We start from the raw sequence: 25,175 nt of genomic DNA, 5'->3' as shown, positions 1-25,175 counted from the left end.
TTATCTTAAGCAATAAATCATTAATCGAAAGTCGCTTGTTGGATCTTTTTATGTACCAAACAGAGATCTAAAAATCCTTAACTGATTGCAAAAACTATCACAGAAGGCTAGGACCAAAGAGATCACCAATGTCATACTAAAGCAAAAGATTTCAATAGCTCTGGCATCATATGGGACACAGCAACAGCCCTTGGACCAGACACAGCAACAGTTCCTGGACCAGACACAGAAATCCAACAGGGACTAGTTGACAAAGCTGAATCATAGACCTTACACAAATACTTACTGTACCCACCGAGAAGTAGACCTCATAGGTCGCGTATTTATAACAAACCCAACTTTTTGTTCAATCATCAAACAACGTCCTAGGTACATCAGACCACGACATTATTATCACCGACCTAGAAACTGAAGTTCAGCCCCAAAAATGCTGACCAAGAAAATGCATCTATAGGAAGGCAAAATGGGACTTAATCACCCTAGAAGAGGTCAAAGGAAAGGAGCTGAGGAACAGCATCTTTGAGACGCCTTACAAAACACCACTAACACCAACATCCCGTACAAAGAAATAAGATCTCGAAACAACATCCAATGGATCAAAATTAAGAAGAGAAAAAATTCTAAACACAAATAGATTCTAACAGAGGATAATCAAACAAACCAGGAAAACAAACAAATCTGTCCCACTAAAGGTGTTAGTTACCAAAAGGTGTGCGATTAAGAGACAACCAAGGAAAGCAGAATATAAATATTTCAACCAAAACATCTTTGGACACCTAAACAACAACGATACAAAGCTGTTTGTATAAAGTATATCAAATGAAAACGCCAAGACTCTGATGGATTCGTATCATTTTAAGGGTCTTAACATCATCAGCGATAGTGAAGGCAAAGCTAAACTGGTATTCAAGCCAGTCTTCACAAAACATTAATCAGCAACATATATATTTAGTTAGATATACTGTTACCAGCTTCAATCCAATTTGGAACAACTAGAAATTCGGGTTGTTGTCTCATTGACACATTCCCCATTTCCAGTCTCTATTTCATGCATTAAGAACTACACGAGTCGAGAAACAGGGTCCATAACCAAAAACTTAAACTCCCAGACAGCAAAAAATGTCATAATATAAACATTCATTTTTCTGGAAATCATTACAGGCAAGACAAAAATGCACTTCAGATGCAATAGCTAGATACCATAAGAATAGCTTGCTTAAAGTTTGTATTAAATCTGGTCAGCAGTTTCTGACAAGATGTTGATACAAGTTTACGCCAATCATAGAAACAAAATGATAGTGATCTAAAACACGGTTGGACTACTGTACAAAAAATAAACCATGCTATCGATGAGAGTGGTCTACATACAGATTTAGGGACTACTGTACACTACACAAACAATAGTAACGATGAGAATGGTATTAAAACAGATATGTACACAAAACATATCATAGTAACATAATGAGAGCAGTCTTAACATGGAGAGACTGTTTCAGATCACTTTCATTTTGTAACTATATTGTCTGTTCTATGGTCGGATTGTTGTCGCTTTGATACATTCCCCATTTCCTTTTTCAATTTTATTTCTTTGTAGTAGTCAGTTGTTCTCTGAATTATACCACCTATTGAATTGCTATGATTTTTTGAGTGTATTGTAGTCAGCCTCTCTGTGATTTAGACCTCCTATTGAATTGCTATGATTTCTTAAGTGCATGATAGTCAGCCTCTGTGTGATTTAGACCTCCTTTTGAATTGCTATGATTTCTTGAGTGTATTGTAGTCAGCCTCTGTGTGATTTAGACCTCCTATTGAATTGCTATTATTTCTTAAGTGTATTGTAGCCAGCCTCTCTGTGATATAGACCTCCTATTGTATTGATATGATTTCTTGAGTGCATTGTAGTCAGCCTCTCTGTGATTTAGACCTCCTTTTGTATTGTTATGATTTGTTAAGTGTATTGTAGTCAGCCTCTCTGTGATTAAGACCTCCTTTTGTATTGCTATGATTTCTTAAGTGTACTGTAGTTAGCCTCTCTGTAATTTAGATCTCCTTTTTTATTGCTATGATTTCTTAAGTATATTGTAGTCAGCCTCATTGTGATTTAGACCTCCTATATAATTGCTATGATTTCTTGAGTGTATTGTAGTCAGCCTCTCTGTGATTTAGACCTCCTATTGTATTGATATGATTTCTTGAGAGTATTGTAGTCAGCCTCTCTGTGATTTAGACCTCCTGTTGAATTGCTATGATTTCTTAAGTGTATTGTAGTCAGCCTCTCTGTGATTTCGACCTCCTATTGAAGTGCTATGATTTCTCAAGTGTATTGTAGTCAGCCTCTCTGTGATTAAGACCTCCTATTGAATTGCTATGATTTCTTGAGTGTATTTTAGTCAGCTTCTCTGTGAATTAGACCTCCTATTGTATTGATATGATTTCGTGAGAGTATTGTAGTCAGCCTCTCTGTGATTCCGACCTCCTATTGAAGTGCTATGATTTCTCAAGTGTATTGTAGTCAGCCTCTCTGTGATTAAGACCTCCTTTTAAATTGCTATGATTTCTTGAGTGTATTGTAGTCAGCTTCTCTGTGAATTATACCTCCTATTGTATTGATATGATTTCTTGAGAGTATTGTAGTCAGCCTCTCTGTGATTTAGACCTCCTTTTGTATTGATATGGTTTCTTAAGTGTATTGTAGTCAGCCTCTCTGTGATTTAGACCTCCTATTGAATTGCTATGATTTCTTGAGTGTATTGTAGTCAGCCTCTCTGTGATTTAGACCTATTGAATTACTATGATTTCTTAAGTGTATTGTAGTCAGCCTCTCTGTGATTTAGACTTCCTATTGAATTGTTATGATTTCTTAAGTGTATTGTAGTCAGCCTCTCTGTGATTTAGACCTCCTTTAGAATTGCTATGATTTCTTAAGTGTATTTTAGTCAGCCTCTCTGTGATTTAGACCTCCTATTGTATTGATATGGTTTCTTGAGAGTATTGTAGTTAGCCTCTCTGTGATTTATACCTCCTTTTATATTGATATGGTTTCTTGAGAGTATTTTAGTCAGCCTCTCTGTGATTTAGACCTCCTATTGAATTGCTATGATTTCTTAAGTGTATTGTAGTCAGCCTCTCTGTGATTCAGACTTCCTATTGAATTGCTATGATTTCACAAGTGTATTGTAGTCAACCTCTCTGTGATTTAGACCTCCTATTGAATTGCTGTGATTTCTTGAGTGTATTTTAGTCAGCCTCTGTGATTTAGACCTCCCTTTGTATTGCTATAATTTCTTCAGTGTATTGTAGTCAGCCTCTCTGTAATTTAGATCTCCTATTGAATTGCTATGATTTCTTGAGTGTATTGTAGTCAGCCTCTCTGTGATTTAGACCTCTTATTGTATTGATATGATTTCTTGAGAGTATTGTAGTCAGCCTCTCTGTGATTTAGACCTCCTATTGAATTGCTATGATTTTTCAAGTGTATTGTAGTCAGCCTCTCTGTGATTTAGACCTCCAATTGAATTGCTATGATTTCTCAAGTGTATTGTAGTCAGCCTCTCTGTGATTTAGACCTCCTATTGAATTGCTATGATTTCGTGAGTGTATTTTAGTCAGCTTCTCTGTGATTTAGACCTCCTATTGAATTGCTATGATTTCTTAAGTGTATTGTAGTCAGCCTCTCTGTGATTTAGACAACCTATTGAATTGCTATGATTTCTTAAGTGCATTGTAGTTAGCCTCTCTGTGATTTAGACCTCCTATTGAATTGCTATGATTTCTCAAGTGTATTGTAGTCAGCCTCTCTGTAATTTAGATCTCCTATTGAATTGCTATGATTTCTTGAGTGTATTGTAGTCAGCCTCTCTGTAATTTAGACCTCCTATTGAATAGCTATGATTTCTTAAGTGAATTGTAGTCAGCCTCTCTGTGATTTAGACCTACTATTGTATAATATTGATATGATTTCTTGAGTGTATTGTAGTCAGCCTCTCTGTGATTTAGACCTATTGTATTGAATTGCTGTGATTTCTTGAGTGTATTTTAGTCAGCCTCTGTGATTTAGACCTCCCTTTGTATTGCTATGATTTCTTCAGTGTATTGTAGTCAGCCTCATTGTGATTTAGACATATATAATTGCTATGATTCCTTGAGTGTATTGTAGTCAGCCTCTCTGTGATTTAGACCTCTTATTGTATTGATATGATTTCTTGAGAGTATTGTAGTCAGCCTCTCTGTGATTTAGACCTCCTATTGAATTGCTATGATTTCGTGAGTGTATTTTAGTCAGCTTCTCTGTGATTTAGACCTCCTATTGAATTGCTATGATTTCTTAAGTGTATTGTAGTCAGCCTCTCTGTGATTTAGACAACCTATTGAATTGCTATGATTTCTTAAGTGCATTGTAGTTAGCCTCTCTGTGATTTAGACCTCCTATTGAATTGCTATGATTTCTCAAGTGTATTGTAGTCAGCCTCTCTGTGATTTAGATCTCCTATTGAATTGCTATGATTTCTTGAGTGTATTGTAGTCAGCCTCTCTGTAATTTAGACCTCCTATTGAATAGCTATGATTTCTTAAGTGAATTGTAGTCAGCCTCTCTGTGATTTAGACCTCCTATTGAATTGCTATGATTTTTCAAGTGTATTGTAGTCAGCCTCTCTGTGATTTAGACCTCCTATTGAATTGCTATGATTTCGTGAGTGTATTTTAGTCAGCTTCTCTGTGATTTAGACCTCCTATTGAATTGCTATGATTTCTTAAGTGTATTGTAGTCAGCCTCTCTGTGATTTAGACAACCTATTGAATTGCTATGATTTATTAAGTGCATTGTAGTTAGCCTCTCTGTGATTTAGACCTCCTATTGAATTGCTATGATTTCTCAAGTGTATTGTAGTCAGCCTCTCTGTGATTTAGATATCCTATTGAATTGCTATGATTTCTTGAGTGTATTGTAGTCAGCCTCTCTGTAATTTAGACCTCCTATTGAATAGCTATGATTTCTTAAGTGAATTGTAGTCAGCCTCTCTGTGATTTAGACCTCCTATTGTATAATATTGATATGATTTCTTGAGTGTATTGTAGTCAGCCTCTCTGTGATTTAGACCTATTGTATTGATATGATTTCTTGAGTGTATTGTAGTCAGCCTCTCTGTGATTTAGACCTCCTATTGTATTGATATGATTTCTTGAGTGTATTGTAGTCAGCCTGTCTGTGATTTAGACCTCCTATTGTATTGATATGATTTCTTGAGTGCATTATAGTCAGCCTCTCTGTGATTTAGACCTCCTATATAATTGCTATCATTTCTTTAGTGTATTGTAGTCAGCCTCTCTGTGGTTTAGACCTCCTATTGTATTGCTATGATTTCTTTAGTGTATTGTGGTCAGCCTCTCTGTGATTTAGACCTCCTATTGTATTGCTATGATTTCTTAAGTGTATTGTAGTCAGCCTCTCTGTGATTTAGACCTCCTTTTGAATTTATATGGTTTCTTAAGTGCATTGTAGTCAGCCTCTCTGTGATTTATACCTCATTTTTTATTGATTTGATTTCTTGAGTGTATTGTAGTCAGCCTCTCTGTGTTTTAGACCTTCTATTGTATTGATATGATTTCTTAAGTGTATTGTAGTCATCCTCTCTGTGATTTAGACCTCCTTTTGTATTGATATGGTTTCTTAAGTGTATTGTAGTCAACCTCTCTGTGATTTAGACATCCTATTGAATTGCTATGATTTCTTGAGTGTATTGTAGTCAGCCTCTCTGTGATTTAGACCTCCTATTGAATTACTATGATTTCTTAAGTGTATTGTAGTCAGCCTCTCTGTGATTTAGACCTCCTATTGAATTGTTATGATTTCTCAAGTGTATTGTAGTCAGCCTCTCTGTGATTTAGACCTCCTTTAGAATTGCTATGATTTCTTGAGTGCATTTAGGTCAGCCTCTCTGTGATTTAGACCTCCTATTGAACTGCTATGATTTCTTCAGTGTATTGTAGTCAGCCTCTCTGTGATTTAGACCTCCTTTAGAATTGCTATGATTTCTTGAGTGTATTTTAGTCAGCCTCTCTGTGATTTAGACCTCCTTTTATATTGATATGGTTTCTTGGGAGTATTGTAGTTAGTCTCTCTGTGATTTATACCTCCTTTTGTATTGATATGGTTTCTTGAGAGTATTGTAGTCAGCCTCTCTGTGATTTAGACCTATTGAATTGCTATGATTTCTTAAGTGAATTGTAGTCAGCCTCTCTGTGATTCAGACTTCCTATTGAATTGCTTTGATTTCTCAAGTGTATTGTAGTCAACCTCTCTGTGATTTCGACCTCCTATTGAATTGCTGTGATTTCTTGAGTGTATTTTAGTCTGCCTCTCTGTGATTTAGACCTCCTGCGATTGATATAGTTTCTTGGGAGTATTGTAGTTAGCCTCTCTGTGATTAAGACCTCCTATTGAATTGCTATAATTTCTTAAGTGTATTGTAGTCAGCCTCTCTGTGATTTAGACAACCTATTGAATTTTTCTTAAGTGCATTGAAGTTAGCCTCTCTGTGATTTAGACCTCCTTTTGTATTGTTATGGTTTCTTCAGTGCATTGTAGTCAGCCTCTCTGTGATTAAGACCTCCTTTTGTATTGCTATGATTTCTTAAGTGTTTTGTAGTAAGCCTCTCTGTGATTTAGACCTCCTTTTTTATTGCTTTGATTTCTTAAGTGTATTGTAGTCAGCCTCATTGTGATTTAGACCTCCTATATAATTGCTATGATTTCTTGAGTGTATTGTAGTCAGCCTCTCTGTGATTTAGACCTCCTATTGTATTGATATGATTTCTTGAGAGTATTGTAGTCAGCCTCTCTGTGATTTAGACCTCCTATTGAATTGCTATGATTTCTTAAGTGTATTGTAGTCAGCCTCTCTGTGATTCCGACCTCCTATTGTAGTGCTATGATTTCTCAAGTGTATTGTAGTCAGCCTCTCTGTGATTAAGGCCTCCTTTTGAATTGCTATGATTTCTTGAGTGTATTGTAGTCAGCTTCTCTGTGAATTATACCTCCTTTTGTATTGATATGGTTTCGTAAGTGTATTGTAGTCAGCCTCTCTGTGATTTAGACCTCCTATTGAATTGCTATGATTTCTTGAGTGTATTGTAGTCAGCCTCTCTGTGCTTTAGACCTCCTATTGAATTACTATGATTTCTTAAGTGTATTGTAGTCAGCCTCTCTGTGATTTAGACTTCCTATTGAATTGTTATGATTTCTTAAGTGTATTGTAGTCAGCCTCTCTGTGATTTAGACCTCCTTTATAATTGCTATGATTTCTTAAGTGTATTTTAGTCAGCCTCTCTGTGATTTAGACCTCCTTTTGTATTGATATGGTTTCTTGAGAGTATTGTAGTTAGCCTCTCTGTGATTTATACCTCCTTTTATATTGATATGGTTTCTTGAGAGTATTTTAGTCAGCCTCTCTGTGATTTAGACCTCCTATTGAATTGCTATGATTTCTTAAGTGTATTGTAGTCAGCCTCTCTGTGATTCAGACTTCCTATTGAATTGCTATGATTTCTTAAGTGTATTGTAGTCAGCCTCTCTGTGATTCAGACTTCCTATTGAATTGCTATGATTTCACAAGTGTATTGTAGTCAACCTCTCTGTGATTTAGACCTCCAATTGAATTGCTGTGATTTCTTGAGTGTATTTTAGTCAGCCTCATTGTGATTTAGACATATATAATTGCTATGATTTCTTGAGTGTATTGTAGTCAGCCTCTCTGTGATTTAGACCTCTTATTGTATTGATATGATTTCTTGAGAGTATTGTAGTCAGCCTCTCTGTGATTTAGACCTCCTATTGAATTGCTATGATTTCTCAAGTGTATTGTAGTCGGCCTCTCTGTGATTTAGACCTCCAATTGAATTGCTATGATTTCTCAAGTGTATTGTAGTTAGCCTCTCTGTGATTTAGACCTCCAATTGAATTGCTATGATTTCGTTAGTGTATTTTAGTCAGCTTCTCTGTGATTTAGACCTCGTATTGAATTGCTATGATTTCTTAAGTGTATTGTAGTCAGCCTCTCTGTGATTTAGACAACCTATTGAATTGCTATGATTTATTAAGTGCATTGTAGTTAGCCTCTCTGTGATTTAGACCTCCTATTGAATTGCTATGATTTCTCAAGTGTATTGTAGTCAGCCTCTCTGTGATTTAGATCTCCTATTGAATTGCTATGATTTCTTGAGTGTATTGTAGTCAGCCTCTCTGTGATTTAGATCTATTGAATTGCTATGATTTCTTAAGTGTATTGTAGTCAGCCTCTCTGTGATTTAGACCTCCTATTGAATAGCTATGATTTCTTAAGTGTATTGTAGTCAGCCTCTCTGTGATTTAGACCTCCTATTGTATAATATTGATATGATTTCTTGAGTGTATTGTAGTCAGCCTCTCTGTGATTTAGACCTATTGTATTGATATGATTTCTTGAGTGTATTGTAGTCAGCCTCTCTGTGATTTAGACCTCCTATTGTATTGATATGATTTCTTGAGTGTATTGTAGTCAGCCTGTCTGTGATTTAGACCTCCTATTGTATTGCTATGATTTCTTGAGTGTATTGTAGTCAGCCTCTCTGTGATTTAGACCTCCTATTGAATTGCTATGATTTCTCAAGTGTATTGTAGTCGGCCTCTCTGTGATTTAGACCTCCAATTGAATTGCTATGATTTCTCAAGTGTATTGTAGTCAGCCTCTCTGTGATTCAGACTTCCTATTGAATTGCTATGATTTCACAAGTGTATTGTAGTCAACCTCTCTGTGATTTAGACCTCCCTTTGTATTGCTATGATTTCTTAAGTGTATTGTAGTCAGCCTCATTGTGATTTAGACATATATAATTGCTATGATTTCTTGAGTGTATTGTAGTCAGCCTCTCTGTGATTTAGACCTCTTATTGTATTGATATGATTTCTTGAGAGTATTGTAGTCAGCCTCTCTGTGATTTAGACCTCCTATTGAATTGCTATGATTTCTCAAGTGTATTGTAGTCGGCCTCTCTGTGATTTAGACCTCCAATTGAATTGCTATGATTTCTCAAGTGTATTGTAGTTAGCCTCTCTGTGATTTAGACCTCCAATTGAATTGCTATGATTTCGTTAGTGTATTTTAATCAGCTTCTCTGTGATTTAGACCTCGTATTGAATTGCTATGATTTCTTAAGTGTATTGTAGTCAGCCTCTCTGTGATTTAGACAACCTATTGAATTGCTATGATTTATTAAGTGCATTGTAGTTAGCCTCTCTGTGATTTAGACCTCCTATTGAATTGCTATGATTTCTCAAGTGTATTGTAGTCAGCCTCTCTGTGATTTAGATCTCCTATTGAATTGCTATGATTTCTTGAGTGTATTGTAGTCAGCCTCTCTGTGATTTAGATCTATTGAATTGCTATGATTTCTTAAGTGTATTGTAGTCAGCCTCTCTGTGATTTAGACCTCCTATTGAATAGCTATGATTTCTTAAGTGTATTGTAGTCAGCCTCTCTGTGATTTAGACCTCCTATTGTATAATATTGATATGATTTCTTGAGTGTATTGTAGTCAGCCTCTCTGTGATTTAGACCTATTGTATTGATATGATTTCTTGAGTGTATTGTAGTCAGCCTCTCTGTGATTTAGACCTCCTATTGTATTGATATGATTTCTTGAGTGTATTGTAGTCAGCCTGTCTGTGATTTAGACCTCCTATTGTATTGCTATGATTTCTTGAGTGTATTGTAGTCAGCCTCTCTGTGATTTAGACCTCCTATTGAATTGCTATGATTTCTCAAGTGTATTGTAGTCGGCCTCTCTGTGATTTAGACCTCCAATTGAATTGCTATGATTTCTCAAGTGTATTGTAGTTAGCCTCTCTGTGATTTAGACCTCCAATTGAATTGCTATGATTTCGTTAGTGTATTTTAGTCAGCTTCTCTGTGATTTAGACCTCGTATTGAATTGCTATGATTTCTTAAGTGTATTGTAGTCAGCCTCTCTGTGATTTAGACAACCTATTGAATTGCTATGATTTATTAAGTGCATTGTAGTTAGCCTCTCTGTGATTTAGACCTCCTATTGAATTGCTATGATTTCTCAAGTGTATTGTAGTCAGCCTCTCTGTGATTTAGATCTCCTATTGAATTGCTATGATTTCTTGAGTGTATTGTAGTCAGCCTCTCTGTGATTTAGATCTATTGAATTGCTATGATTTCTTAAGTGTATTGTAGTCAGCCTCTCTGTGATTTAGACCTCCTATTGAATAGCTATGATTTCTTAAGTGTATTGTAGTCAGCCTCTCTGTGATTTAGACCTCCTATTGTATAATATTGATATGATTTCTTGAGTGTATTGTAGTCAGCCTCTCTGTGATTTAGACCTATTGTATTGATATGATTTCTTGAGTGTATTGTAGTCAGCCTCTCTGTGATTTAGACCTCCTATTGTATTGATATGATTTCTTGAGTGTATTGTAGTCAGCCTGTCTGTGATTTAGACCTCCTATTGTATTGCTATGATTTCTTTAGTGTATTGTAGTCAGCCTGTCTGTGATTTAGACCTCCTATATAATTGCTATGATTTCTTGAGTGTATTGTAGTCAGCCTGTCTGTGGTTTAGACCTCCTATTGTATTGATATGATTTCTTTAGTGTATTGTAGTCAGCCTCTCTGTGATTTAGATCTCCTATTGAATTGCTATGATTTCTTGAGTGTATTGTAGTCAGCCTCTCTGTGATTTAGATCTATTGAATTGCTATGATTTCTTAAGTGTATTGTAGTCAGCCTCTCTGTGATTTAGACCTCCTATTGAATAGCTATGATTTCTTAAGTGTATTGTAGTCAGCCTCTCTGTGATTTAGACCTCCTATTGTATAATATTGATATGATTTCTTGAGTGTATTGTAGTCAGCCTCTCTGTGATTTAGACCTATTGTATTGATATGATTTCTTGAGTGTATTGTAGTCAGCCTCTCTGTGATTTAGACCTCCTATTGTATTGATATGATTTCTTGAGTGTATTGTAGTCAGCCTGTCTGTGATTTAGACCTCCTATTGTATTGCTATGATTTCTTGAGTGTATTGTAGTCAGCCTCTCTGTGATTTAGACCTCCTATTGAATTGCTATGATTTCTCAAGTGTATTGTAGTCGGCCTCTCTGTGATTTAGACCTCCAATTGAATTGCTATGATTTCTCAAGTGTATTGTAGTTAGCCTCTCTGTGATTTAGACCTCCAATTGAATTGCTATGATTTCGTTAGTGTATTTTAGTCAGCTTCTCTGTGATTTAGACCTCGTATTGAATTGCTATGATTTCTTAAGTGTATTGTAGTCAGCCTCTCTGTGATTTAGACAACCTATTGAATTGCTATGATTTATTAAGTGCATTGTAGTTAGCCTCTCTGTGATTTAGACCTCCTATTGAATTGCTATGATTTCTCAAGTGTATTGTAGTCAGCCTCTCTGTGATTTAGATCTCCTATTGAATTGCTATGATTTCTTGAGTGTATTGTAGTCAGCCTCTCTGTGATTTAGATCTATTGAATTGCTATGATTTCTTAAGTGTATTGTAGTCAGCCTCTCTGTGATTTAGACCTCCTATTGAATAGCTATGATTTCTTAAGTGTATTGTAGTCAGCCTCTCTGTGATTTAGACCTCCTATTGTATAATATTGATATGATTTCTTGAGTGTATTGTAGTCAGCCTCTCTGTGATTTAGACCTATTGTATTGATATGATTTCTTGAGTGTATTGTAGTCAGCCTCTCTGTGATTTAGACCTCCTATTGTATTGATATGATTTCTTGAGTGTATTGTAGTCAGCCTGTCTGTGATTTAGACCTCCTATTGTATTGCTATGATTTCTTTAGTGTATTGTAGTCAGCCTGTCTGTGATTTAGACCTCCTATATAATTGCTATGATTTCTTGAGTGTATTGTAGTCAGCCTGTCTGTGGTTTAGACCTCCTATTGTATTGATATGATTTCTTTAGTGTATTATGTCAGCCTGTCTGTGATTTAGACCTCCTTTTGTATTGCTATGATTTCTTAAGTGTATTGTAGTCAGCCTGTCTGTGATTTAGACCTATTGAATTGATATGGTTTCTTAAGGGCATTGTAGTCCCACTCTCATTGTGTTACAATTGTTTAATTTAGTATACAGTAGTTCATGGTGACTATGGTTTATTTGTAGTATAGTAGTCCCTCCTTTGTTTTTATATCACTCCCTTTTTTAGTCTTGTTTGTACAGTTGTCCTCCTTTTTCAATTGATTTTTTTTTATATACAGTTGTCACTCAGTTTTTTGACACCTCTTGTTAGGTGTACATTTATACTGATCTTGTAAAATAGCCTTAGCTTTACTTTAAATAAACCCTTCCATTGTTTAATTTTTCAGTATTGAAAACCTTCCTTTTGTTTTGTTTTGAATGTAATGTTTATTTTTTGTATCTTTCATGTTGTTTGTGTTGATATTATATCAATAACAAATCCATATATTGTCATACATCTTTTTTTATTGCATTATCATTTCATGCTTGACAAATTTTGTCTGTTATGATAAGAGTACTCTCCCTTTAATATGATACAATGACCAATGATATTTTACAACATCAGTATCCACTGTGATACCGACACACGCCAATATAAACAATAACAAAACATCAACAATTTACTGTAGATTTTACAACCTGGGTGTATGGCTATGAAGGTAGGTTCTGGTACAGATGAAAATAGCCTGTCCCCAGGTAAATAATATATAAATCATAATATTTCTTATCAATGAGTATTAAATGAAAACAAATGAATGAAAAGGATTTGAAGTCCCTTGTTGAATGGTATATACACAAATCTTTGGTTCATTTCTCCTGTAAATATAATATGAAATGAATATAGAGATGAAGATAAAATGGAAAAGCGATCAATGTTCCATTAATAATAGAGTATCCTGAACAGTAATATGATGCAGGGAATTCAAATTGTAACAGTGCATAAAATTTATAAAACTGACAGTCACATCAAAAACAATATAACATTTAAAATACATTAAAATTTAATACATAAATTGATTTGTTTTTCTTTAAAATACCTTTTTTCCCATCGATTCATAAATTATAAATTGTGTAATAATCATATAAAATCCATCTGTTTTCCGTAAATGTTGCATAAAATACTAAAGGTAAATTGATTTAATGTATTTCATATTATAATCATTCAAAAGGCTTTTTTTTTTTTTTCATCAAACATTAATAAAAATGTAGATGTTCATTTCCATTCAAATCTCTCTCAAAATGTATAAAGGGTTAACATAAAATTCTTGATTAATAAATTATTTTCTATTACTTTATCAATAAAATCTCCTTAAACTTTTATAATTATTAAGATTGTTTATTGTTAACATATTTTGATTTGTGTGGGATTTCAATGCATAATTTTTTTGTGCTATGGGTAAATGTGCACTCGACATCAATATAACTTTCTGCAAACTATTTGTGTGGGGGATAATTTCCTGTATCTTATGAGATTGCTATGGATATAACTGCACCGTATATATTTCCATGGCATCCTCACAAAGGGGACTGCTAGATACCATTCTGGACTAAATGATTCTTTTAAAAAAATTTTTTTTAACCCAAATAAAAATAATTTCATATGTTAATTTTTTATATCAAAGAAAGTTTTTAAAACACTTAAAACACCTTGGATGCTACATTCTTTAAATATAATAATCCTTTAATCTTCACAAATGAATTTACTAATAAATAAAATATTACATATTAATTAATATGTTCATTTTTAAAAGAAGCTAGCTTGGTGGCAACAGTAGTCACTCTCTCTGTTTGATCTTTCTTATTAAGTGATTACGTTTGAAAAAATATTGTTTTTTCATTGATTTTTTTTTCAGAAAAAATATTGTGTTTATAATTTACATCAAACTTGGAGGCCAAATATCAGGGAAAATTTGAAATATCACAATTTAAATATTAGACAATCATCACTTGGAATAAAACATATCACATCCAAACTAATTTAGCTATAAATGGTCGCGGATGACAACAGACATATTCCCACAACCATTCACAATCCATGGATAATAATGCTATGGACTTAAAATTAACCAAAAAATGAACAGTTTATACTCCCCACTCATCATTCTGAATTAGCATATTTTGATTAACTGTATAAAGCAACAAGTCTCTCACAACCATGAGATATAAATACTGAGATTAATTAAAGCCATCATATATAATAATTGGATTGTAAGGAATGTGACCTATAAGAAGAGTTCAAAAATTGTCAATACAGTCCAATAATATTTCCACTGAAATTCTATCAGAAATTTAGTTTGAATATTATTGTACAGGAAAATTGGCTGTGCAGTATGCTGCACCTTAACAATCAGGGGAGAACGTAATTCTTTCTGGAAAAAAGTGACAAAAAATATTGCTAAACTTCAAAGAGTAAATTATCTGTCTTGTTAAACTTAATCAAGGGTGTTCTATCTCTAGAAAAGCCACTCTCCTACCGCCTTGTCGATTCTTTTTTAAATAATGTAAAAATCAACAAAAATATGCAAGAGCCCCCCCCCCCCCTTTCCAGACCAGACAGAAGCCTTTTTGGATCAATGCTTGATCACAGGACAAAAAAAGATTTTTACCAACTAATGTCTGTAGTCCCAGAAGATAAAAGCAAATGTAGCTGTGTTAGAAACCAATTATATAAAGGAACTGTAATCGCCAAATATTGATTGACGGTAGATGAACTTAAAATAGAACACCTCTGTGATCGTAATTTTCTTTTCCAAATTATTAGAACATAAACAATCAATGAAGTAACCTTGTCTTCTTGTAAGTAATCAGTTCTACTTAGGTTGTTATATGTTTTTTCTAGAAAATTTGTTGTTGATGATACCAAAACTGTACAAAGGGAACTTAGGAAAATATATATTTGAGTCACACAAACAAACTGAGTTATTTTGTTACATATACATATTTCTTTAACACTGAAGTTAAAATTTTATGGAATTCAGCTTAAGTACAAGAAATTTGGTCAACACATCAACTGTTTATAGTATAACAGGTCACATTCCTTTATAATAACAGAATATTTTGATTATCTTTACAATTCTCTTAACATTTTGATTGTCATCTGCATACATGTAAAATATACAATAATATACACTGATATGTTCATGCTGTTAGCAAGATATAGTGTTGGTTTTATGTACAATACAATTTTGTGAGACTTTGGTTTGATTTGAATGCTGAAAAATTTATGGTTGAAGCACCAAAGAATATAAATACTATTACTCTGTACAAATTGTAGGGAGCTTCAAAATTGCATAATGGGCTAATTTCCTAAATGACAATATGCTTCTTAAAGCTCGTTTTGATATACACTTTACTGACTAAACATACTTGAATATGTACCTTCAATTTACTTATTAGTGATCTACTTGTATCCTGAATGCTATGGTCTAACATGAAACTTTGAGTTCAATGTATTCTGAATACTATATCTACAAACTAATTGAGAGCACCTTTTTCTGTGATATATTCTTTGGTTTTAAAAATGAATTAAAATTGCTTAGAATTCAAAGACTGATTTAAAATGAAGCGCTGAACTTTCGTCTTGTTTCTGTATATATATGAGCAATAATAATAGTTTTGGACCAATTAAGTTGTACATGTAATGATAAATATATTGCATTCATTAGAACATAAAAAACATGAAGCACTTTAAACAGTACATATATCATGGTCACTGTTAACATAACCTTTGTTATACAAAAGTTATCAGGATTTAATGTCATTCTAAGGTCAATCCTGTGACCTTTAACACATGGTCTGCATCAATCTCCAAAAAAGATATATTAAATACCAATTTTACAATATATAATTTTATAAAATCTCTTTACGGACGTAAAAAATATCAACAACGTCAACAACATGAAGCTTTCCTTCCCGTGCACATAAATCTTTGGTTAGTGTCAAGGTTATCTTAACCTCCTATGGTCCAATTGTCAACAATGGCAGTTCATGGCACAACTGTCCCACAATGCAATGCTGACAGGAAACAGTCTATTGCATGATGGGAAATGACATCACACATGGTCTGGAATAGAGGCAAGTTTTTTTGATGGCAGAAATTTCTGTCCTTATCACATATCAGAGGTAGTTTAATTCTAATGCATGATTTAAGGCAGCTAGGTCGGAATGGTTTGATATCCTCCAGAATGGGAAATTCATCTGCAAATATAAAGTAACATGTGAAACATGTGTGTATATTCTATTTCTTAATTACTATACATATAATGTTAAATAGGAATACTTGAGCCTATGTCACCTTTTTTACCAACTTTGACAAAGGTTGACCCACTGTTCTTGTTTTAGTGACTGAGTACCGGTAACTAATGACCAGGGCAAACATTTTTTTGTAAATGATTCTATTCAACTAATTTCAAAATAATGTAGGAAACATTCCTGTTTTGTAAATTTCAATGTTTGATGCTTTTTTTCTAATCTTTTTTTTAATTTACTATGTTTCTTGTAATTTCATTGTGTGTTATTCCCCTTTTTTTAAACTCCTGTGTTTCTGTGTAATTATTGACTTCTTATTCATTTATTTAACTTTGTTGATGTTAACTTCTTTTCTTCATTGCACAGGTTCATCCATATGAAGCAAATCAGTCCACTAAACTTGTGCTGCAGAAAACCTTGAGATTGTGGTGGTTGAGATGTGAGCCATTGTTCAATATCAACCTCAATATGAGAACAGCATTAAAACCTCTGTATTATTTGTATTTGTTATTTTTTATATAACTATCTTAGTCTAGCCATACGATCAGTGTTAAGCAACATCTTTTTTAATCACTACTGCATGCCTAAGCGATAATATTTTCAAGCTACTGGCCTGTGTTTTTTTGTTTAATTGTTGACTATGGTTTTTAATACAAATATTTTTTTAAGGTATCTGATGAACAAATTATCAATCTATTGAATACATTTCATACTTTAAGAATGTTTAGGCAATATAAGTGCACATTACTTACTTGTTTAGATGCTTGTTCTTCATCACGGCCATCACCAACGACAACATATGTACACTTCCTGCCAAATCTTGCAACTATTCTGTCAAAACAACTATCTTTTCCTACAGAATATTAAGAAATAAATTATTTATAAAATACTGATTATTTTATCCAAAAAAAAATATTATCATTTTTTCTTCACAAAAAATAAATAAATCAAGGCTTTGTTAATTATGTGCACTTTTCAATTTGACATATTTCACAAAGCAAAATATAACATGGCTTACAATACAAAATGTTATGTATACATGTATCACAATCAACATTAAAGTTTTTCCAAATTTGCCATTTAAGGTGTTTGCTTTTTGATAATCATGTGGTCAATTTTATTTCAGATACCTGAAGTTAGAAGGCTTAAAAACCGCATCTACTGATAATTTTCCACTAACAATTAAGATTACTTTCCAAAAATAAGTTTCATCTGGGTCACTTACCTATTTTTGTAGCACTGTAAACATTTTCTATATTGAACACACCTCCAAGACCATATAATAAAAACTTTAGCTAAAGCTGGAACCAGTTGTGTGGTTGTGACTAGTACATTAACACAGTTTGACCTGGAAAGGAAAATAATCAGTTAGGGAACCAGTCTGGTATTTGTTCTTGATGATTACAATGACTCTTAACAAGAAGTAGCAAATTAGTTTAATAGGGATGTTGTAAAAACAGTAAACAAAGCGTTTGGGAATCAGTCATATAGACATGTTCTTATTATACTTGCCCTCACAGCCATTAAAAGAAAAGGGTATGTAATTGGTCAGACATTTCATACATGAAAAGTCAGTGTAGGGTTTGAAGCATTAACTTCTAAATAAAAAAAATTAAGCTATGACAAAAAAACACATAGAATGCATGTTCAGTCTGAAAGTTATCATAGGTCAGCACTTTCATATTAGAACCAGTCATGTTTTAAACCTTGAACAGCCAGAGGTGGATCCAGGGGGGGAGGGGGCCTGGGCCCCCCCCCCCCTTTTGTGGGGGAAAATTTGGTTGATAATATAGGGAATCACTGAAGCATGACTGGAGTGGCCCCCGTCTTAGGTCAGTCAGCTGCACTCCCCCCCCCACCCCCCCCCCCCCCCCCCCCCCCCCTTTATGAAAAGTTCTGGATCCGCCACTGACAGCAGTCCATAATCAATTCAATAATATTGTCACACAGTTTTCTGCTGATTCAACCTTAAATTCACAATCACTGAAAATATTCAATGTTCCCAAACATGAATATACAAACTGAAGACATTTGTGATGTTCCTACCTTGAATTTATAATCTGTAAGCATTTTAATGCTAGTGTGAGCCAGTTGTCAGTTAAGGTTTCAATATCTTGCCGTACTTGTAACCAATTGTCTCGTTTCTGTTGACCAATTAAACCTGTAATAAAACAAAACATCCATTATTACATCTTCTGATTGCTTATACATTTGTACTTAATATTTGGATGTTTTGTAAACATGAGTGTGGCATAACTTAAATCTATAAAATGTGAGAAAGGAAATGGGGAATATTCATTACCAGTATTATCAAATTGGGGGAAGGATTTTATTTCAAACAGTAGCAAATTAAATTCTTTCTATATACAAGAGAGGTAATGGTTTTGGATTATTGTAATGAAAAAAAAAGCTTTAAAAAAGTCTATCAAAAATGATAGTTGATAATACTGATCTTTCAACCTTTTATAAAAGTTACAGGATGAGTGCCACATATGGAGCAGGATCTGTTTACCCTAAGATCACACCCGGTTTTTGTTTAAGTTCCTGTAGCTTAGTATTCATATTTCTACATTGTGTTTTTTTGTATTATTGTATGTCAGTCGGTCTTTTTCTTTTTGAGCCATGTCGTTGTCAGTTTATTTTTGATTTTTGAGTTTGAATGTCCTTCTGGTATCTTTAGCCCCTCTTTTACAGAATTTCAATTTTTGGCAAGTTTTCAAGACTGAATCATTTAATGTTTGAAGCAACTTGGAATAAGTACAGGCTAGGTATATTAATTAGAATCCCAGTTCTTAGATTAGAATGATGAAGATTCGAACAAATATCCTTATTATTTACCTCCAACATTATTTCTGTAACTATTGTATATCTCCTTGATCCTTCTATATCTAAAAGCTAGTTTCCTCATCCAATCTACACCTCCCCTCATCCCAGCTAATACATTAGGGTTTGTGGCTGCTGCATGGAAACCATCTACTGCAAAATTGTATCCACTAAAAAATACAAAATAAAAGAGAATTGTTACATTGTTTCTATTGCAAAACTGTACAAATGAAAGAGTACTTTATTTTGGCTTGTGCATAACGCACTAGTATGACTGAAAAATCCGAATGATAATCATTAGTGAAGTTGTATGAAGCATATTGCAAGGAACTATAGCACAATATTGATGATAATGGGCCTCTGGTTATTAAAGGGAAATAAAGAATAGGACTGTGGAATGGGATTTTGTTTCATTATCTGTCTGAAAGGTATTACATAATAAAATAACTTTGCAAAAAGTGTGCACATGTCCAGCTCTAAAGCTATTTAAAACAGTTATGACTAAGGAAAAGCACAAAGAGTCAAATGTTTCTTTAATTATAAAATATTTGGACACTTAATTACTCTTAAACGTTTTCTTAACCAGTTTACTTCTGATTCTACTGTAAACAATGATAATAAACCTGTTTGAATTCCCATCTTAAAAGTTTTACATTAATGAAGCCTTCAATCAAATCAAAAGAAAAAAAAATTACACCTTCATCTGTTTTCAAGATTATTTTAATCGTTCTTTTTTTCCTGAAATGTCATAAAATTTTAAAAATTAAAGAACAGGTTGAAGTTTTCTAAGTATTATTATGAGTTTAGTATGGACACCTGCCTATGTTGATGATATAATCCATCTCAAAACCAACTTATAAAACAAGATATATTGGAATGAAAGATCCTTATCTCTCTAAAGTTAACCTCTTAAAGTAGTGTTATCAACTTCAAAGAGGAAACTTTTTATGTTTTCTGAAATGTTTTTATCAAAAAGTGTGAAAGAATTAATCATGTTGATTTGGTTAATCAAGCTAAGGAGGGTCATCATGATTTGTAACGATTTATAGCTCAATAAATTTTAACTGGAACCTGACATGTCAAGAAATTACTTTATTCTTATCAAAATTTACATGATGCATAATTTTAGCTGCATCTGCACCTTAAAAACTGGTGATCAAAAGGAATTCCAGAAAACTAAGTCACAATCAAAGACATTCTTCCTCTTTTGTCTTCCAGAAAAAAATTGAAGTCCTTTTTCAGTTTCAATTCTTCCTTTGTTACTAAAAATCGTGAACAAATAGTTCGTACAAGGTTAGAGAAAAAATTGCATACCCAAAATAAACAGGCATAACAAAATCTCCGCTTTATAGGCTTTAAAAATAAAGGTTTGTCGTCAAGATGTAAACTCATTTTATGTACGACATTGTTAAAAATTGTTATAATAATCATTTGAAAATAATACATTGACCATTCATACAAGTGAATACTAATAAATAGGTGACAAAAGTGTGATCGTCAGTTTTAAACATTGATTTAAACCTGGAATCTCTTAAGCTTTATCATATTTAAATACATAGATTCAAATCATCACCCTGATAAAAAAAACAAAAATAAAAACATCCCAAGAGGCAAATAAAGTTCAGAAGAAAATAATTGTGACAGTTCGCCTCTTATTTTAGTATTTAGACAATTATAGATGGAATAAAAACCCACTTTTTTAAATATCACCCAACAATTTATGGCTTTCTAATGATCTAAATTGGTATTAAAATTTAATGAATTATGGTTTATTGGTCCATAAATGATAACTCATAAATAAAAGTAAACTTTACAATTGTAAAAATATTCTGCGGATCACCTGACCGTGACTTAGTAGAACTGATGGGTATATGAATCTATCACTTATTCAAATGTATACAATAGGATTCTCTCTGGCATTTCCCATTTAATTCATGTTGTCATGTCAAAAAATTCATCATCTTCGTAATCTATTAATCTATCCAATAACCACAAATAGAAAATGATTTATACGGTAGCGTATCCCATCGAGCCAAACAGACATTTATTGGTATATGATAAACTGATGTCACCAGCATAGAATTATCCATGACAAAAATCAACAGTCTTAACAACATGTAAAATACCAAGCATTTTGAGAAAATTTGTTTTGTTTTTATTTGACACAAGTCTATCTTTGTCATGTAAGTCTATGAATTATAAATGTCAATATGTAGGGATAAAATTGGTTTTGACAAAGTCATTCTTTTTTTTATACAGTACATGTATTTGATATTGGGTTTAATTTTCTAAATTTCTTAGAAACCTATCTCTCATATTTTTATAGCCCTATCCCCCACTTATCACAGAAGACTACAATATCCCATACTTACTGTTAAAATTATTTTTTTTACCTGGTTTAATTAATTTGACCATAAAACAAAATTAATTAACTGTAACTTTCTGATTGGATAACAAAAACAATGATTTGGTCAAAGCTCCAGACCCTCCTTTTTTCCCTAGTGCTATGGTCCCCACTATTCCCACCCTCTTTCTGTCCATGTTTCCAGTTTGACTTCTAAATCCTAATGTTGACCTGAATTTACCTCAAATCTTGTCCATTGTCATCAGATGACACATCGTCAATGTGGACTTGGTCGCATTCCTGTCAATAGACAAAATAATCAGTCAACCAACAAATAATTATATATTTGACACAGTAAAACATTTTTACTCCTTAAATTCTTTGTTAAAGTGACGATTTTATGTGCTTTAAAGTCCATATATTTTGTGACGGCATAGCGCTGACATTATTGTTTAGAGATGACATTGACAGACTCTTTTCAAATAGCAATCTTTCTCTGAATGTGTTTTTTCTATAAATTAATTGAAACTTTTATTTAAAATATATTACAAATATACTCTATAAAGTTTTAGTTCCACAGGAAATGAAATAAATTCTCAAATAAAAATTAATTGCTTGAGTACATGACAGTATTTCTAAAGTTACCCTGTAATTTCATCAATAAATGAAGAAGAAAATATCATAAAATATATAATATTTTTTTTCTTTCACTATAGTCTTTCACGATATCTAAAGGGAAAATCAATTTTAACTTCAGGGTTCTAATAAAAAAAAAACATCTTTTTTTAAATAATGATTTGTAGAACAAATTAATATTTCCTATTCTTATTTGTAACCAGTTTTGTCGTAAAAGATTTGAAATCAGAATAAATTTCCATTTAATTCTACGAATATGACAAGCTTAGGGGTAAATGTTATATTTTTCTCTTTAAGGGAGAATCTGCTCATCCTAATTTCCTCCATACGTTTGGACCTGTAACAATATTTCCTGTACTGACAAAAGACGGAGAATTCCATGGAGCAATTATCTTGGTTAATGTTTACACTTTGTCATTATGACATTACCTAAGGCGAGATTTGCCATAGAATGGAAGGAGGAATTCATTTACATTTTAAGTACGGAACACATTCTAAATATGATAAGCGCCTAAATCAATTACTTTGATGTGAATTTAAATCTTCTCCCTTTTGTGCGGAGTGTCACTAACGCAGACAGTAAAAACATTTCAATATCATTTTTTACAATTTTATTTTTTGGGGGTATTTTCTATTAAACATATGGAGAGTAAATTGGATGGAGAACTATCAGAGCTTAATAGAAAGGTTTCCACTCTTTAGGTTTACCTAAAAATGGAGCAATTCATTAAAACTCAATTATCAGAAATTTGGTTTATTGATAATGTGCATCAGATGGCATATCCCTACAATTTAATAAAATTGCTAATATTTTTATGTAATTCTATAGTTTATCATAAATAATCTAGATATATGAGCTGTTTATTTATTTACAAGCTCTCATGGTTTTTTTCACCTAAGAAATGAAATTGACCATTTAAGAGCTATAGAAACAAAGAAAGAGATTCAACATATATACTTGGCCTAACAGATGTTTTAAAGCATCAATCTTGGCCTGATCATCTACAGGTTTCTAAGTAATCTTAAACATTATAGATATGTTCATCGTAGAAATGAAGTAAAAGTCTAAAATTAATTCCAAATAAGCCACTGATTCAATCATTGTACATGGACTTGGGCATATGTTCCCCAAAGGGATTTCAGAAATATTAATTAATTTCTAGATATTTATCAAATATGTCACTGAAAGTGTTCACTATTCCCAAGACAGGGGGTCCATCAATAGGTCAGCTTTATTTCAAATGTTAAGTAGCTAGTCTGTAAAATACCAAATAAAATCAGAAGGGATTTCAGCCATCAGTACTAATCACTTAATACTTTACATTGGTACCTACCCTGAGCATGTAAACAACTTTCTGACCTCCATTTTTTTTTCTTTTTAAATCAGGAACTGAGAGTCTTTTAATAGTTTAAAGTGTATTAGGATCAAGTTGAATAACCATAAACAAGTTTATGAAAAAACAACTTCACATACCAATATCTAGCCATAAATGTCTGTCGTAAATGTTAGACCATATAAAGAAATGATCAAATGTGTACAGCGTGTTTTTAAGCACTCTATAAATATGATTATAAGATCACGTACCTCTAAATCATTAAAAAATAAATGTGTATCTGCTAAATTAAATATCATTTCCTCCATCCGTAATCCTAACTGTACTGTTTGTTGGGGATCCTGAAACAAAAAAATCAACTCTTAAAATTTTTGTGGCCAAAAATCAATTTTCTAATATGTAAAAACACATACATGTAATAAACTTCTCATAACTAATTGTAGACTTAGTAAACATAACATCTAGGTTATTGAACTCTTGTGGATAATTGTCTCATTGGCAATCATATCACATCCCCTTATCGTTAAATAAAAAGGGTCTTACAAATATGTACAAATATAAAAGGGATTTTTCTATCTCTTCGTTAGTCCTTGGCCTCCTGCAAATTTATATCAACATATTGGCAGATAAAAATTTCAAACTATATTACAATTGAAGACACAAAGGAGAAAAAAAATTGAATGAAATGCTGGGCTTAAAATTTGTAAATATTTTATTTATATATTTTTTGACAGCTATTTCCCATTATTTTTGCAATATGTCTCTAATTCAGAATTGGCTACTTTTTCAGCTTTATCAAATTTGTAATAATTGAGTTAATTCTAAACAAACAAGTGTCATAAAGTTCTAAGCGCCACACCAAAGTAATGTTTTATGTAGTACCATGTCTCTACTCAATAACAACAGCTTTAGCTATTATATTTGAAGGGGCTATTCAAATGCTCTTTTCTTTACTGAGAACACTCTTGTCTTGGGGATAAGAAGACATCGTGTGGCGCTCCTTCAGTTGTTGAGTATGACACTAACAATGTCCTAAGAGGCTACATTATCAATATAATTACTAACTGACAGATTTTAATCAATTGTCAATTATTTCAAAACCTAACTTAATTAGTGAAGGCCAATATTTTTGGACTGTTGTTGTTTATAGTTTATAGCATTTTAGGACTGTTGTTGTTTATAGTTTATAGCATTTTTGGACTGTTGTTGTTTATAGTTTATAGCATAAGCTCTTTTAGCAAGATGAACTACAATATATGGATATGTATTTATTTAATTTTGATGGATAGACTAAGAAGTTACAATATCACCCAGTATATCAAAGGGATATAGGAATTTTCTGTTTAGTTTCATCTTCTAATTTGAATAAATCCGAGATAGCTCTTTGCTCTTTCTTTAGTTTTTGCCATAGTTTTTGCCATATCTAAATTAAACAATAAAATATTTTTTTGAATAAGGACATAAGTAAAATCTTACAATTTTGTCTTGATTAAATATTAGGGATAACATCAAAAATACATAAATAGCATACAGGAGATGAATTTATATAAGTTTCAAAACTTTTTTCCTGAATCACATATTTGAACCTCATGTAAAATTGTAATACTTTATTATTGTAATTTTTTATTCATAAATACTGTTTGAACTTAACCAAAATATAGAAATATTTTTTATCTTTTTTAAATATAATTTACCATAAAAAAAAAATCACTTTAGATTTCTGGTATACATTGTTGATTT

At 32.7% G+C, this 25,175-nt stretch overlaps 1 protein-coding gene across 1 annotated transcript in view; it reads right to left on the bottom strand.

Moving 5' to 3' along the window:
* Positions 1–12,497: 12,497 nt before the first annotated feature.
* Positions 12,498–25,175, bottom strand: part of LOC139502270 (protein phosphatase EYA1-like) — a 105,976-nt gene continuing 93,298 nt past the window's right edge. Inside the window, 8 exon segments of the mRNA XM_071291704.1 lie at positions 12,498–16,247; positions 17,051–17,151; positions 17,524–17,584; positions 17,586–17,646; positions 18,345–18,459; positions 19,137–19,291; positions 21,707–21,765; positions 23,687–23,776. Of these exon segments, the coding sequence (XP_071147805.1) occupies positions 16,167–16,247; positions 17,051–17,151; positions 17,524–17,584; positions 17,586–17,646; positions 18,345–18,459; positions 19,137–19,291; positions 21,707–21,765; positions 23,687–23,776 (723 nt within the window). The 3' untranslated portion in view covers positions 12,498–16,166.

Source organism: Mytilus edulis, chromosome 1, assembly GCF_963676685.1.
Source record: "Mytilus edulis chromosome 1, xbMytEdul2.2, whole genome shotgun sequence".
NCBI lineage: Eukaryota > Metazoa > Mollusca > Bivalvia > Mytilida > Mytilidae > Mytilus > Mytilus edulis.
Note: the sequence above shows the minus strand (reverse complement) of the source record. Positions and strands in the feature narration are given on the sequence as shown.